The sequence below is a fragment of the Anas platyrhynchos genome, chromosome 1 (assembly GCF_047663525.1).
Source record: "Anas platyrhynchos isolate ZD024472 breed Pekin duck chromosome 1, IASCAAS_PekinDuck_T2T, whole genome shotgun sequence".
Lineage (NCBI taxonomy): Eukaryota > Metazoa > Chordata > Aves > Anseriformes > Anatidae > Anas > Anas platyrhynchos.
Window position 1 is genome coordinate 107,758,380 of NC_092587.1, and position 16,264 is coordinate 107,774,643.

At 40.5% G+C, this 16,264-nt stretch overlaps 1 protein-coding gene across 2 annotated transcripts in view; it reads left to right on the forward strand.

Moving 5' to 3' along the window:
* The first annotated feature begins 4,345 nt into the window (after positions 1-4,345).
* Positions 4,346-16,264, forward strand: part of JAM2 (junctional adhesion molecule 2) — a 34,603-nt gene continuing 22,684 nt past the window's right edge. Inside the window, exon 1 of one of the 2 annotated variants that reach the window (XM_038187800.2) lies at positions 4,346-4,623. In XM_038187800.2, coding sequence (XP_038043728.1) covers positions 4,569-4,623 — 55 coding nt within the window. In that variant the 5' untranslated portion in view covers positions 4,346-4,568. The remainder of the gene's footprint in view (positions 4,624-16,264) is intronic. The other variant, XM_027449265.3, reaches the window with a different exon arrangement.

Sequence of the window (16,264 nt, forward strand, 5' to 3'; positions counted from 1 at the left end):
TCTTTCAAGTTCAGTTGAAAAAACAGAATGAATACTGTACTCTGCAAGTCAAAGATAAAACTATACAACAGATTGGGGGGATATTCAGAAAAAAAAAAAAAAAAAAAAGTATTGAGAACAAGTAAAATGTGTTACTGTTTTCTTCTTTTAGCCTCACCTTTTCTCTTTCCTGATTCTAGCTTGGCTGCCACATTAGATATGCAACATTTTGACAGTCTCATAGAGATATTATGTTGTATCACAACGCTCACTTTGATATCATTCATTATGAGATCATTATTAGGCAAGTAATTTACAGCATAGTCTGTCTCTAAACAGCCATCAGCGACAGCTTCGTTGGAAAAAAAAAGTATTTGTGTTTTTTTGTTTGTTTTCTTTTTTTCTTCTTTTCTCAAAACTATACTGGCAGTTTTCGGTTTCAAAGTGGAAAACAAGAAGATAATCTGCCAGCTAAATCAGCTTTTTTTTTTTTTTTTTTTTTTTTTTCCAGACAGCAGTTAAAGCAATTAACATGAAGCAGCAAAACAAATTAACAAAATGCCACAGAAGTAGAAAGGAGACAAGGCCTACTGTATCTGGAGGATGGACATCTGTTAGAGCAATACTCAGAATATTATAAAAAACTAGGTGTGGTGACACTGAAAATTGCACAAGAAAAAACTTCCTCCTTAAAGTGTAGCATATCACATACACGGTTGCTAATAATTCTTCATACTAAGAGCAAAGCTTTCAAGCTGATGGATTCAGTGTAGTTCAGGCTGTTAGTCTGGGCACAAACTAAAATACATAGCACATTGATCAATGAGTTTCAGAAATAAAATTTGTTACATGGAGTGTGAAATAAGTGTCTTGGTGATTAAGTTCATTAATTAAGTGGAATCTGCTTTAGCAGTTTTACAAAATAGAATTCCATCAACTTGTCTCGTTGTGCCCCCAATCACACCAGAACAATCTCTCTACAGCTGTTTGCTCCAGTTTTCAGCACTTAGGAGAACATACATGACAACAATTTGATGTACACATAGATTCAACCCATATACATGCTATAGCATCTCTGACCACCTCAAACATAACGTTTCTAACTATGGAATTATATTCAAATGGTTCTTCTTGATCAAAACTTAAGTAATGTAAATTGCAATAACAATCATCCCTGCTACTGTCCATATACAGATATGGATATGCTTTTGCATAGGAGCACTTTTTTTTTGCATGTCTTTCCCTCTCGTCCTCAGTGGCTCCATCTCCTAAGTCTTTCCCCTTAGTCCTTCCAGTTAACGGCAGTCTCAGTGGCCTACCATAGCTCAGCTTAGAGACACAAAGAAGTTTAAAGAAAATGGGCTTAGGAAAGCACAGGAAGAAAAGGGAAAGGCAGTGCAGACCTATAATCCTCCGTGCTTTCCCTGATGTTTCACTCCGCAAACAAGAGATGACCTACGCACAGATACAGCAATACTACCATCACCAGATTAAAAATACGTAGTTGCTTGCATGAAACTATGCTTACAGTAGCTGGTGTACTTAAAGTCAAGAAGTAAACTTGAAATATGTCAGGTTTATGCCTGAATGGGATATAGTGGGGAAGCATGGATTTCCATTAAACTTTTGTTTTACTTTTGATGGCAGTACAAGGATGAATATTCATTAGTTCTTCCATGACTGTCTTCTAGTTTGGTATTTGTAAATGAGTGATTACACAGGAATTAAATCTTACTTTTCTGTTAATTAAACAGCCAGTTCTCGTAGCACAGTACTTTTTCGCCATTACAAGTTGTTCGTTTTTTGTTTTTTTTTTTTTTAAAGATGAGGAATCATAATCATCTTCCTCTCTTACGTATCTGTAATGTGATTATTTGCATTGCAATGCCTTTAAGCCAAATTCAGCATTTCTAAGTTGTTGTATTCATTTTTTCATTATAACTCAAAGTTATTCTAGAAATCAGCACAGCAAAATAAATATAGGGTGGTTTTGTTCCTGCTGGAAAAAAAATTAAAAAATAAAATCTGAATGGAGAAATCACCACAAGGAGTCATTTTTAATATAGATTAATTTCTCTGTATTTGATTTTATCATCATGCAACTATAAATTGTTAAACACTCTTAAGATGATGAGTTTTGACTTATGCTATTTCAGAGAGTTTTTGCAAATTAATTTTTGAAACTTTTTTTTTTTTTTTTCCCCCCCACAAGGCTCTTTAACACAGTGGTGATACCCTAACAGAAGAGGTAAACTTGTAATGTTAGAGCAGGTTATTGTCAGCAGTCAGTTGCACTATAGTTTCATTAAATGGTGAAGGAATTCCATTGTAAGGTAAGAATGTGGATTACTCTAACAAGTCATCTAATGAAGTAGGTGTAAAGTTTTGGTTTATGAATTACTAAAATCATTAAGAAGCAGCTAAGTTTGAAATCATATTACACTTCCACACAATTCTTAAAGGCTTTTGTATGCAAAGAACTTGACTAGAATAGTTATTACAAAATAAGATAGCCATCTTTGACCTGCATTCTCTGTGCAGATGCTAATTATAGACTATTTTTATTATTCTAAAAAGGAGTCTGCATGGAAAGCTCTCCCAGAATAACTGTTAAATGGAATATTTTGAACAAATTGTTTCATGTTGGGCTCTCTGTGTTGTTTTAATGAAACTATTTTTACTGTTTTACTGCTTTTAACTTTAAAAGATTAAGCATATTGATAGCAGTCTTCACAATAACAAAGTATTTACAGATTTTTTAAGAATATCGTTTTCAGCAAATACAGAAAAAGTATATACATTAAGTGAATTATATGCATTGCAAGTGTGTTTTTTCCAGAACATTCTGTAAATGCATTCAAAATATTCATATTTAATTGTTTGTATTTCCAGCAATTGTATAAAGCAAGCAGAGAAGCCATGATCCAGTTATTGCTGAAATAAAAGAGGGGAATGCAAAGAAACTGTGAAAACAATATGAAACTACTAGAATGCCAGAGAAATGTCTTGTACATTAGACAATCTTGTACACTAGGTATTTCTTTTTCTTCCAAGAGAAACAAAATAGTGAAGGGGAAAAAAAAAAAAGGAAAAAAAAAAAGGAATTTTACTCTGACCTCATGCTTATATAAACCCAAAGCATTTAAGTGGATTTACTGTGGTATGAGTCATGCTAATGAAATCCAAATTAAATGCTATATATGAGTCCATGTATTTGGGCTATTACAATTATAACTGAATATTTACTGGGGTGGAAACACTACCGTAGCTAAACAGGATACCTTACCTCTTCATTCTCGTTATCAATTCATGGCCGTTATATTGGCTTCAGTAGATATCCTATAAGCTACCCCTTAACTTAAATCCATACTGCTCTTTCTTAATATTCCCCACCTCCGTAACTTTTCCCCCATGCTCCTCCCATACAGCAGTGATACATACTTTATATATATATATATATATATATATATATGGTCTTTTATTTTTCAGAAATATTACTTGTATTCTATATACATTTTTGCAAGTGATAAATTAGCCAAGAAGATTTAAAGAGTATCATGGCATCCTACTTGTTTGGTCTCCATTAAAATAGCTGCTGGATGCTTTATTTATAAATAATTTTTCCTCATTTTGCCAGTCTAAAAATACAGCCAGTGTTGCTGCTCTGATTATCAAATACTTATGATACTTTTCCTGCTGGAGAGCCGTATTTTACATCCACAGTAATATATTTGGAGATGTCATCAGAAACGACTCAGATGCACCACTGACTGTCACGACGAGGCATTTTCCCCGATTCATACATTTAAAGGGCCACTGCAGCTCGTGTGTATTTGGTGAATGATTTGCTAAGCTCATACCAACTCTCAATAAAGAAGGCTTTGCAGGTGACCGCGTGGTCCATCTTTTTAGGGATGCACCCTACAGCAGGTGGCATTTTGTCCACTCACTGTGAGCCTGGCAGGCGCTACCTCGCCACCACAGTGCCAGCAGCACCCGCGCTGCAGTTTTGTTTCACAATTTCTCCCTGTTGGGGCTGCTTCCATCCAGCTCCTCTCCACACTGGGCGGGTTTCACCTGGGGAAGATACTGCAGGCAGAGGCTGGGAACCTCTCCTGCGCGAAGTATAAGCTTTTAGGAAGTTTGGCTTCGACTACGGAAAGCTTATCGTTTATTCTGTGGCAAGAAACGTCCTTCAGCTCATGAAGAGCTCACAGCTCTGTGTGTGTTTGTACGTGCGTGTGCTGGAGCCACCCGCTCCCACCTGCTGTCCTGCCCGCCCCAGCGGACCCCCAGCCCCAGGCCGCCTCCGTTTCGGGACCGGGAGGGACCGGCCCGGAGCCGCCCCCCCCAGCGGGCTGCGCCCGGAGCCTGGCACCGCCTCGCCGGGGCGAGGGCCGAGCCCCCGCTGCGCTCTCCGCCGCCGGGCGCCGGCTGAGGGGAGGCGAGGCGAGGTGAGGCGAGGCCGGTCCGCTCCGTGCCGTGCCGCCCCCTCCGCCCCACGCCCCGCCGCAGCCGGCGTCGCCCCGCGGGCGGCGATCGTCCGCTGCCGCCCGGGGGTGCGGGGGGGAGCGGCCGCTGCCGGGAAGATGGCGAGCCGCAGCCTCCGCCTGCTGCTCCTCGGCTCCTTGGGGGTCCTCTGCTGTAAGTCGCCGCCCCCCCTCTCCTCCGGGGGCACGTACGCGCTCTGTCCTGTCTGTCTGTCTGTCTGTCTGTGCGTCCGTCTGTCCCCCCCCCCCCTCCCCGGGGCACGGAGCGGGGCAGCGGCCCCGGCCCCAGCCCCAGCCCCGTCCCGGTGCCGGCGGGCAGCAGGGGGCGCCCCGGGCAGGGCGAGGGGGGCGCCGGGTCCGTCGGGGCGGCCGGGGGGAGCTGCCAGGAGCCCCCCGCGTCTGCCAGGGCTGGGGCTGCGCCCCCCTCCCGGCCCCTGAGGGACGGGGGGAGCGGTGTCTGCTGCCGGCACGGGCTGGTGCAGCTCCAAAACGGGCTTGCGTTTGCAGCGCGGTGCCGGTCCTGTTGCGTGACTCGTTAAAAACAGCGAGAGGAAGCGATAAAGTTGGGGAAAGCTGCCCTGCTCAGAAAGCACGTGGGAGCGAGTGAAAAGTCGCTGCCCCGAGGCGGGGAGTCGCTCATGCAGCGTTACCGGCGGCAGCCCTGCCTGCCCCCAGACGTGCTTGCAGGTCACAGTGCGCCCTGCTCCTCCTGTGTGCTGCTGCCCCGCTGCCGCAGCAGGGAAAGAGGCTGTGGGTGGAAATAATGCCCTGAAAAGCACCGCGTGCCACGGGCTTGGTGAGAGCTGGGACCCGCACGGGATGGGCGCTCAGTCTGCTGTGGGTGTGGGACCGTGCTGATGCTGGGCGTTTTGGTGTTTAACTCCGCACCTAGCAGAAACCTGTGTGTGTCTGTGGAAAATCCTTCGTTGCAGAGGAGGAACGAGCCTGTCCTAAGAGGACAGACTTTTAAATGACATACGCATTGCTAGTGCTTGGGTTTGGTGGCAGTTTTCTTTTCCTTTGTCTTCACCAGACCTTATGGAAAACTGTTTATTTAGATGGGCAGCTGGTGTAGGCTTTCTCTTTCATATAATAAATTTATTTTAAAAATGAAAGTTTTTTGATCTTTTCTTCATTTCATGGTGTATACATGACTGGATAAGGCTGCTATGTTTTTTTTGGTGACTGGTTTCAGCGTGTTCAGGCTGCTCAGCTGTTGGATTTATTGTGTCCATTGATGGTGCTGGCTTTGACCACTGTGGAAATGTTACAGGGTGATTTGGAAGCAGTATAGCAGATCTGGCGCCTAAATTGTTGGCAGGCTCACTTTTTTTTTTTTTCATGCTTCTTTTCGCTATTCCCAAGAAAATGCCAGATGAGGAGAACTGAGTTTACCAGCAAGGTGCTGATAAGATGTTGCTACGTGAAGAAAGCAACTGTAGGTGGGTGTGCAAACGCTGATCGTTCGTGTGAGTTGGAGGAAATCCAGGCAGAAAAGGCAGCCGGGAGTCTGCTGCTCCTCCTTCGGCTGCAGTGTGTTCACATGAACAATAAGACTGAGTAATACCGGCATCCCAGTCAGATGTTGAGTAGTTTCTCATGCAGGGCTGGGGTTTTGCCCATTCCCCATTAAGGAGGAAAAGAAAGAAGCGGGTTGATACCTGAAGTGTGTGAGCATTGTATTGTGGAGCAGGTGTAGAGAGCTTGCTTGGTAACTTAGCTGTAAAAATTTAAGAGCTGTGTAAGTTGATCATGGAAAATCAGCGTAGCCAAGAACAGTGCTGAGGTAGATCGGGTCTTTTTGGTGAGAACCTTCTAGGAAATACCATTGACCTGTAGAAGTAGTGATTTCTCTTGAGCTAAAGCTTATCTTTGACCTTTAATTTAGGGGAAAGTTAGGGAGTTTGAGATCATCAGTCAGTCTTAGTCTGCGTGAGATCAATAAACTCATGTTATCTGTGAAAGTTTTCAAAGGTGCAACAGGGTAAGACTTGTGAGTTCTGTTGATGAGAGAGTTAGAAAACCTACAGAAATGATTGCTGTTAATAGCTGTGGCTACCATTGAGGAGATGGTGTATACTGATAAACTGCCCTTTTGTGAAGCTTCTAGGCCTGCCTTTTTCCTGCATTACTGTAAGTGAGAAATTAAATTGAAGCTGGTGATGCTGAAAACAAATTCAGTACAATGCGTCTGTGCGAGGACAATGCAGAGGCAATAAACAGTCTTACATAAACATTTGATGGAGCTCACAGGGGTAGTTTGATTCTGCAATAAATAATAAAAAATAATAAAACCTCACCTTATTTTGGCTTTAAAGCAAACATTCCTTAGCGCTCAGGAATCTTTCAGCCAAATACAGAGGTTCTAGGTCAAAAAGGTCACATCTCCACCCAAGAACTTACAAAGCATGAGTGTATTAGCTGTAGGAAATGACAGTAGGGCTGGAAGTCTTTAAAGTGTGCTTTCCATATTATACATGATAATATTGTCTCAATGTTGAGAACATTATCAGCCCCCTGTCTTCCATCGTACCTTCTGTGTTTGCTGGATTAACTTTTGTAGGGAGTTATGATTTCTGAATTAGAGTCCATACTTGGGTGAGATGGGATTTCTTAAACTTGCTAGGCTGCATACTTCTCTAAGATCTCTACAAAATAAGGCTATGAACCATGTTGCTTACTTTTTTATTATTATTATTTGGAGAGGGAACAGGGGCAGCCCCAAAAGAGACATTCAAGGATGGTTCCTTCTCTTATTCTTTTAGTTAAGAAGTGACATTTCTTTGCTATAGATGGCGGTTGGTCTACAAACCTGCACAGGCTCTCAGGCACCATAATATAGGGTGTCAGATGGCTTTAAATACCAAGAAGCAAATGAAAATTAACTATAGAAAGTGGCATTTGTTTCAAATGTTCAACCTAACTTTTTTTTTTCCCACTTTGAACTGTGGTGACACTGCACAAGATGCTAGAATGCTTCCAAAAAGGATAAAAAAATGAGGACTTGGTTGGAAAACCTTTCTGCCTTTGGAAAGGAGACAGGCTCCTCCCTCTGTTAGTGTCTTCGCAATTCCAGCCTCTTGGTTAGATCTTCAGGGCTCAGAGGAAAGTTTGGCTGTGACCTTATTGGAAAGACTTTCAGAATCATGGCTTTCATTGCATTTGTACAAGCCAGACAATCTCCCTTAAAATCTAGGCACTCTACTTGGGAAGGGATCTCTGTTTCAGAGAGGACTCAGCCAGAAGCAGTGCTGTTCTGTGCTAAGGGTTTCTCTCTCTCTTCTCGGCCAGCAGACAGAGCTGGGTCCTGGCTCACTCTGCCATATCCTTAGTTCAGGTTACTGGCCCCAAAGCCTGCTATTGGACGTGCATAAGAAAAAATGAAGATGAATGCCTTCATTCATTACATATGGGAAGCAGGAAAAGCACCTGTACTATCATGTCAAGACAGTCACAATTCCCCTTATTTTCTTCTGTTTAAGGTGATTGTATGCAGGTGGTGGACTTGCTTTTGCTGTTGCTTGGCCTCCAAGGTCCTGTTCTCTCGGCTTTAATGCTGCAACAATTCTTTTTTCATGTCACAGGACATGTATTTCTGGTAATTGTGATTACCACAGGGCATCTGGCATCTATAATGAGACTTAAAATTACCAGTATTATTAGCAAATCTAATTGAGCCTGGATGAGGTCTTCTTGTTGGCTATTTAACTGAATTACACCAAGTATTATTATTATTATTATTTTTAATATTTCCTCTATGATATCTGAATTCCCTACTATAGAGTATTTTGGCAGCAGCATGCTGGCTGCCAGGTTCTGCTGCAGGAATTGGCTGATGACATAGCAAAAGAGGAAGAACTCACAAGTGCTTGAACTTTGACTTCATCTTTTCTCTTTAGTTAACTGACTTAAAACTTGTGGGCTCATCTTTCATGATTTAGAACTACCAAGCTTGTCTGAGGCCACTGCCTAACCCCAAATGTTATTGGGCATACATGTGTACAGACCTGTTTTTAAAGAAATACACTGAAATTGTTAGAGCTTTTTTACATACGGCTTCCTCAAAGGGTACCCCAAGTTCTTTTGTTTCTTTTCAGATGCCGGTGGTTGTGAAAGAGGCAACTATTTTTATATACGGGAGAATCTTCTTGTACAACTAATACAAAAGAAAATTCAGCTCTCATACCATTTCATAGGAGTGTAAAATAGTGATGCTTATTCACCGAAGACAGACATTGACATGTATGTAAATCTTCTGCAGTAACAGTAAGCAAGCTTCCCTTGTTAGATGGGGAGGTGTAGGTTTAGGCTGTCAGAGCATTTGGAGGGGCAGAAACAATTATTAGTTTAGTTGTGGAATCAGGATCTAAAAGTTTGTTACAATCTACTTAGATTCCACCAACACTAAAATGTCATCTTTCCCTCAGAGCCTTTCTGAAGACAGTCAGTCTTCTGTAATCAGGTCCTTACAAGAGGCAATCCCATTTACTTCTCTCAGAGTAAGTGAAGTGTGGTATCATACTTTCTCATAACAATGCTAGAGGTCAGTCCAGTGTGAAAACTTAGGTAAAGGAAGGTTATTAAGATATATCCACACAGCAGTATAAATATTTCATTCATCAAAACAATTAAAGTGTGAGGTAGACATTCATATTTGTCATTGCAGGCTATTTGTGAGGACCATATGGAATGGCTAAATTAAGGTTCCCTTGAAGTTATGGAACAACATAAAACAAGGACACTTGCTTAAAATAGATAGTCTATCACATATATCCACAGGGACCCAATATTATTGCTGCTTTTTTTGTTTGTTTGGTTGAGATTTCTTCCTCCACCACGGTAACATTAAAGCACCATTGCATATTTGGGAAGATAGATGGGCTAAGTTCTTACTTTACCATTTAGTGGCTAATATCCAATGGTGTGAATGCTGTAATGGAAACTGAGGGAAACACTATGTGGAAACTGAAAGACAATTATTTTACTGGTAATTCTCTCTTACTGTTAGGTCACCTCTTCCTCTCAAGGAAAACTGATTTTGTAAGACCGTTTTTCTTAGTTTTACTTTCTGGCATGTCCTTTTCCATCCTGATTACTTCTCTAAGAACTATCCGTTTCAACAAAACACTTCAGCAGAAAAGCCCGCCACATCTTTCTTGAAGCGTTGGACGTTACTGTGCTGTAATTCTACCACAGGAAGCTTAAAGCAAATATTATGGTGTCTTGTAATCAAGACAAATGATACGTTTCCTTCATCTAAATAGTAGTCTTTTGGAAATCCCAAAAATGAAAGTGGAGCAGCATTTGGATGATTGGCAGCACTTGTGCTCACCTGTATTTCCAAAGTCACTTTTTCTGGAAAGCTTCAGTGACTTATGTCACCTTTACGCTCACAGCAGCATACAGTAGAGCACTTTAGTGCTTAGATATGATTTTTTAAAAACAGGCAGAAGGTAAGCTTGGCAGCTGAACATCTGGTCCCGTTCACTTGTCACTTTCTAACATACACTAGGAGGTGAAGGAGCTTTTGGAGAGGCAAGAAAGGAAAAATATCCACTTCTGAACAACAGCAAGCAATACAACAGCAGTAGTTGTTGAACCGCTGATGAGTGTAGCCCCCCCTTGGTTAACAGGAATTTAAGGAGGCATCCAGTTTCTCTCAAAGGTTATTCGCAGGGGAAAACACACTGGGGAAATCTGGTTATAAGCTATTTTTGAATTATTACTTTCCACGAGTTCTGAACTCAGCAATTTTCAGTAAGAATCTCCAACTTGCATTGTAACAGCAACAACTTGATCCTGACTGTTTAAAAAAGTAAGAAATGGTTAGACTTGAGTTGGAAATAACAGTTCCTACAGGTATGAAGTTTCAAAATATAGATATTTACTTAGCTTTTATTAGGATTAACTTTGTAAGGGTTTAACATATGCTCAAGTCAGTCCAAACCACTGGATGAGGCTCAAGGCAAAACAAAACGTGGTCTGGATGGGAAGCGATGGATTATAGGGTTGTTTTGGCACCAGACAATGTTAACAACAGCAGCTACATTTGCTGTTTGCAAACTGCTAACGTAGTACTGGAGGTAGTGATGGAACATGCATTTTTGAGTCGTGGGTCTTGCTCAAATTAATATATAATTCAGAAACCAAAATGTTTATATGAGGCATACATGAGTGCCCAGTATGAATTGGGAGAAATTCTTGTGGACAGTATGGTAAGGGCTACTGTATACTGACTGGAGTTGGGTTGGAGTTGGAGAGATGTTTGTGCTTGGCATACTTGTAAACATAGGAGGGAATGATGCACAGAAGACCAGAACTTGGATAATACTACGTGAGTTAGATAGCAACTTACCACTTGAGTGTGTGGGCAGTACCTGTCACTGGTTCAGAACTGAAGCTTTCTAGTAGCTGTAGTGACAGAAATAAGCCAAAACACATCATCTGGAAAGGTATCTATAGTGTGCGTAGCTGTGTTCAGGCTCATGTTATAGCTAGCTTTTGTGCTCAAGTACCCATTCTGTTTCTATACAATGATGTAAAGAAGCAAACACTTGGGTTTTGCCATTTGAGTATTGGGCCATCTAGACTGATTTTTCTGACCCTTCTCCCAGTCTTGAAGCTGGTAAACCACAAAGATAAGAGCTTTTTCTTAAATTTATGACTTGTTTTTGGCTTGTTTCACATTCCCTTACTCCAGACTGACTGGGGTTTTGGGTAGCGTGACAAGGCACTGACACAACTTTGGTACTGTTCAAACTGTTGGTGGTGAACACTTCTGAAAATGTGACTCAAGCGGGCTGTCCTGTGTGTTTAATAACCGTGGGCTGTAGGTCTGTATTTGGCAAGGCTGCTTGCCCAGGTAGTAATGGAGGAGCCTTTCTGAGAGCACTCAGTGCCTGGGGATGAGGTGCACAGGCCCCACAATGCCAAGGCCTGTGTGCGGCCAGGGTGCCCGGGGCCTCGCGTGTGGCACTGCAGGGCTTTGCCAAGCTTGATAGCTGGTCACACCAGGTTAAGCCCAGTGTCCACATGAAGTCCAATTAAAAGTTTATTAAAAGCAGTGCTTAGACATTGGAAAAGTTTGTGCAGAAAAGGTCTGCATTCTATGAGTAGATTTAATAACTTTCCATTTAAACGCCTTTCTTTAAATATTTGTGTGTGAATGAATGAAATGTAAAAGTTTTATTTTCAGTCAGTATTTGAGTTTTCTTTGCATCTTTCAGTGAATGCCCATGGTGCTTTCTGATGACCAACATAATGGTCCTCCCAGGTGTAATGTGATTTACTGATGCACAAGAGTGTTGTAATCATTTGAGAGGGTCCTGAAAGGAAATCAGTATTGAAGGAAACCAATAATTCCATATTGAATACAGCAGTTGAAAATGTGAAAGTGGTGAGGGAGGGGTAGGTTGGGACAGCTAGGTAATAGTAAGAGCTCTTAAGGTTTTTAAGAAACTGCTTTTGTAGCATTGGAGTGACTAGTAAAGCATACAAATTCAGGGACTCCAGATTTACTCGTAATATCAAAGTTGGTGCCCAGGAGAGGAGGTAAAGAGCAGTATGCAGATGTGTACCGTAGCAAAAGTGTGCTTAGACATCACAAAACAATGTGTGTAAGGTAAGGTTTTGCTTCTTGCAATACAGTCTGAGACCTTCACGTAATTCTATTTTAAGTCGATTTCTTTTTCTTTCCCTTTTCTATATAAGACCTACATCCTGGACATCACTTGATTCCTTGATTCAGCCAGTACTAATTAAAACATTTCAGGAGACTTCTGTATCAAGTATGAGAAGTAAACGTAATTCTCTCTGTGTTGGGTTTATGTGTTGTTGAAATGACGGGTACTTCCAGAAGATAACGCACTTATAGCACTTGTCTTTGGAGCCTTTCAGTAAATAATGTTCCAGGACATAAGAGGCATCTGGGAAAGCTGATTATCAACAGGGAATCAGCAGCATATATTGAGACAGGACTAAAAATTGTTTTCAGCTCTGCATTTCCCTTGTTGCTGAATACTTCTTGTTTCAGTTGTGTTCCAGTTGTATCTCTAGCCAAGTCCTCTACTATCATCAGCCCACACAGTTGCTGTTTGCTTTCCAGCTGTGTTCAGATTTTTAGTCTCCTTTTTTGAGGAGGAGGAGGAAGGGAAGAGAAAGCACTGCTACAAAGGTTTTGTCCAGGTTTTGCAATATGCATTAGTTTTCTAACATAAATAGCTGCTGGGAGAACACATTGACTTTTGTGAGAGAATAATTAAGTGATGTCTGTTTATAAGCTTTTCAACAAAGTTTGTGCAAAGTTTTTAAAACTATGTAAATAGAGAAAGAGGAGTTGGTATGGCCAATTCTTACATATACAGCTGAGAGACTTGCAGGTGCAGAATATTTTTGAGTTAAAGCAAACTTAATGTCTGCTAGGGAACAACAAAGCAGTTCAGAAGGATTTTTTTTTAACCTTTTTAAGCTAGTCTTCAGACCCACAAAAAAAAAATCCCAGAAAGCTTGTATTCTCTTAGGAAAATATCACAAAAATTTAAGGCAGATACTTTTTTTCTTTTTTTTTTTTCTTTTTTTTTTTTTTACTGGAAAAACAGTTGAATCTAATAGCTATGTAACAATCTACTAAAACCAAAAGATTGTTTTACACTGTGTTGGAAAACTGGGAATGAGGTAGTATTTATGATTAGCCTAGTATTTGACAAACTCAGAACAAAACAGTTTTTAATTTCATCTAGTTATTGGGGGGGGGGAGGAGGCAGGCAAAATTGAATTTGGGTCCTATTGGCACCTTTAACAATTGATTCTATGTTAATGTATGATTTATTTTATTGTATTTTGCTCACAAAGCAAAAGGTCAACTTGGAAGCAGAGAGGGGTTCTGAAGCAATGCTGTATCTGTGATTTCCAGCAGAGATTAGTTGTTGCAAACATTTAAGGAAATACTGGGAGGGGGTAGGGAGGAATTTGCCCTTCTTTTGAAGCTGAATTATCTTCATGTTTCATGGAATACAAAGACAGTGAGATAACACCAATATAATATCAACAATATCAGTAGAACTAACTGTAGTTTGTGGCCAATATGTACATACAGAAGTTGACTAAGTGTTAGTAACCCTGCTTACAGGCATGTTATTGAAAATATAGACAGGTTAGGAACTAAAACCCTTTCAGTTTTGGGATGGGGTAAAAAATCTGAAAATCAGAAGAAAATACAGCATGATTTTGCTGTTAAGGTTCCAATCCTGCGGCTAGATGCTGCATCTGAATCCCTTTAAATGTATGGAGTGCTGTCCATATGGCTGAAGACTTATAAGCATCAATGTAATATGAAATCTGATTATTTTTAATTGCTAATTGCAGTGACTGAAAAGTAGATAATCCATGACCTTTAGCTGCCACTGCTTTGGGATGGGAAACATGCAGGGTGGACAGAGGGTTTCCAAAAATCTCATACAGCTGAATATGTCAAGGGGCTTGGCTATGTAATCAGACTGTTTAAGTGGAAGGTATTTGTAGACTTGGCTACAAGGATTCACATAGGTGTAAGCTCTAAAGTGGGTACTCTTTTTTCTATGAAAGAATAATTCATTTTGTCTTGTAAGAAACCTGGTCCTTAGCTGCTTTAAAACATAATGTGGCATTCACAGCATAGCAACACAAAGCATAAAAACTTACAGGCTTATTTTAACAGAGGTGCTTTGTGCAGAATGGTGGTGAGCAGGTGGTGATGAGTTCCCTTTCTAGGAGAGAAATAGAAGTAACTATCTATTATTCAACAAACCATCTTGTTCCCTTTCTTGGCTTCCTGACCATTCAGAGCTCTCTCTGCTGATGCTAGTTCCGTACTTTGTGGGCTCGATGCAAGATGAGCAGCCTTCAACAACAGTGGAAATACATAGGTAAAAGGGACAGATCCTCATCTTACTAAAATATTGTTCTGTGACTTTAGACCTGAAATCTGAAGACCTCATTTTGTGTTTGGATTCAATGTGATTGCAGTGCTCATGCTGATATGTGCTTGCCTGGATAATGCCAGCATATATCTTTATGCCAGCATAGTCCTTGGACTGTTCCTCAGATACCTTTCTCAAAAAGAGAGGTCCTTGAACTGAAATCAGTTAACTGGAGTTGAGTACTCTGGAGTCTTTATTTAGTTTTATATTTTAGTCTATATTTAGTCTTATTTCTACTGGAAAGTTAAGTTTAGGAAAAATAGTGTCACATGAGTTTATAAAGTATCAGTATCTCAGGAGGAGTTGATTATAAAGATAATACAGGGCAGAAGTAGGCAAAGCAAATGGCAAAACAATTTAGAGTTGCTTATGTGCCTATCTAGAAGTCATGATTTCATGAAACGTGTTGATCTATTGCCTCTAGCAGGCATTTTAGAAATGTAATACGGGGTTTTGATAGTATATACGTTAAGTGAACTATAGAGCATTCCAGATACAGCTGTTGTAACCATCAGATTTTTAAGCACTTGTTGCACTTGAGAAGATGGGCCAGGGGTCCGAATCATTAATCAGGTATTTTTTATTTTAAAAATATCTAATGGCATAAATAATACAGAATTCCTATCTCTATGTGTTCCTGGTATTATCTTTGTCTTTGAATTATGACAAGAGTGTCTGTTTGATTCTGGCAAGATTATTTGTCTTCTATACAATTATTCTGTGCCCTGGGATTATTTATTTATTTATTTTTATTTTATATTATGTAATTCCTGACATCTTTTTTTTCATTTCACTTCTGTGACAGTGAAAGAGCTGGTACTTTCTCAGTTTAAGTGTTGGCTGACAAGATAATCAAAACATATTACGTGAAGCTTCAAACTAGTGAATTGTGCACGATAGCTTGCTTCCTAAGCTTGCGCTTCTTCTGACGCAAAGCTGCAGAATTGTTTGTTAGCTAACTTTACCCAAATACTCTCAAGGATGTGCCTCCTGACACATCTCTTCTGTTGAAAAGCTGGGATGATTACTGAGTTAACGTTTATGCTTGGTTTAAAAATAAATAAAGCACAGAGTTACTGTGTTTATTCCTGTTTCCTGTGTAACTTTCCAGTGTTCTTCTAGTGTTTTCTAATCTGAATATCCATGTGTTGTTTTGATTGAATAGCTTTTAATGTGATGAAGACTTTAAGGTGTTTTTTTGTTTGTTTGTTTTTTACCCTCTTCATCCCCTTTAAGGAAAATTTGGCACCTATTATACTGTGACCTATTGTTCCTAGCTCTGGCTTCCGGAGGATTTCTTCTAATCAGCCTTCTCCTTTCAGTGTGCAAAACATCTTCTGTTTGTTCTAGCTCCTCTTGATACATAACAGCCTTAATTGAGTCAAAAGAGTGGGTTCAGTCCTGTTCAAATAAAAATGCCAGAAGGTGCTCCTGTAAAATCAGATATTGAAGAACTAATCTGCCTATTAAAGGCCTGCAGAATTAAGGCTAAAGATGTGTATTTCTACTGTAAACCACAAAGTTGGTTGAAAGTAATAGCCATCAAACATGACTGTTAGCTGCTTCTGGCAGGAAGAGACAATTGAGCGAACTTGGCAGCGTAAGGGATCATGTGTGAATGAAAACGGGATGAGCTAATTTGGCAAACTGTATGCAGATAATTAGGAAGGGTTCACCAGATTCTTTTGGCCAAGAGAGAAGAGGTCGTTGTGCTTGCAGCTCATATTAGCAGAGTCTGGTTTGTAGTCTGAAGGGGAAAAAAGAAGAAAAAATAAATAAAAGAATACATAGCTCACTGCTGCTGATCAAGGCAAGATGCAGCCCTAAAACTCATGGTTC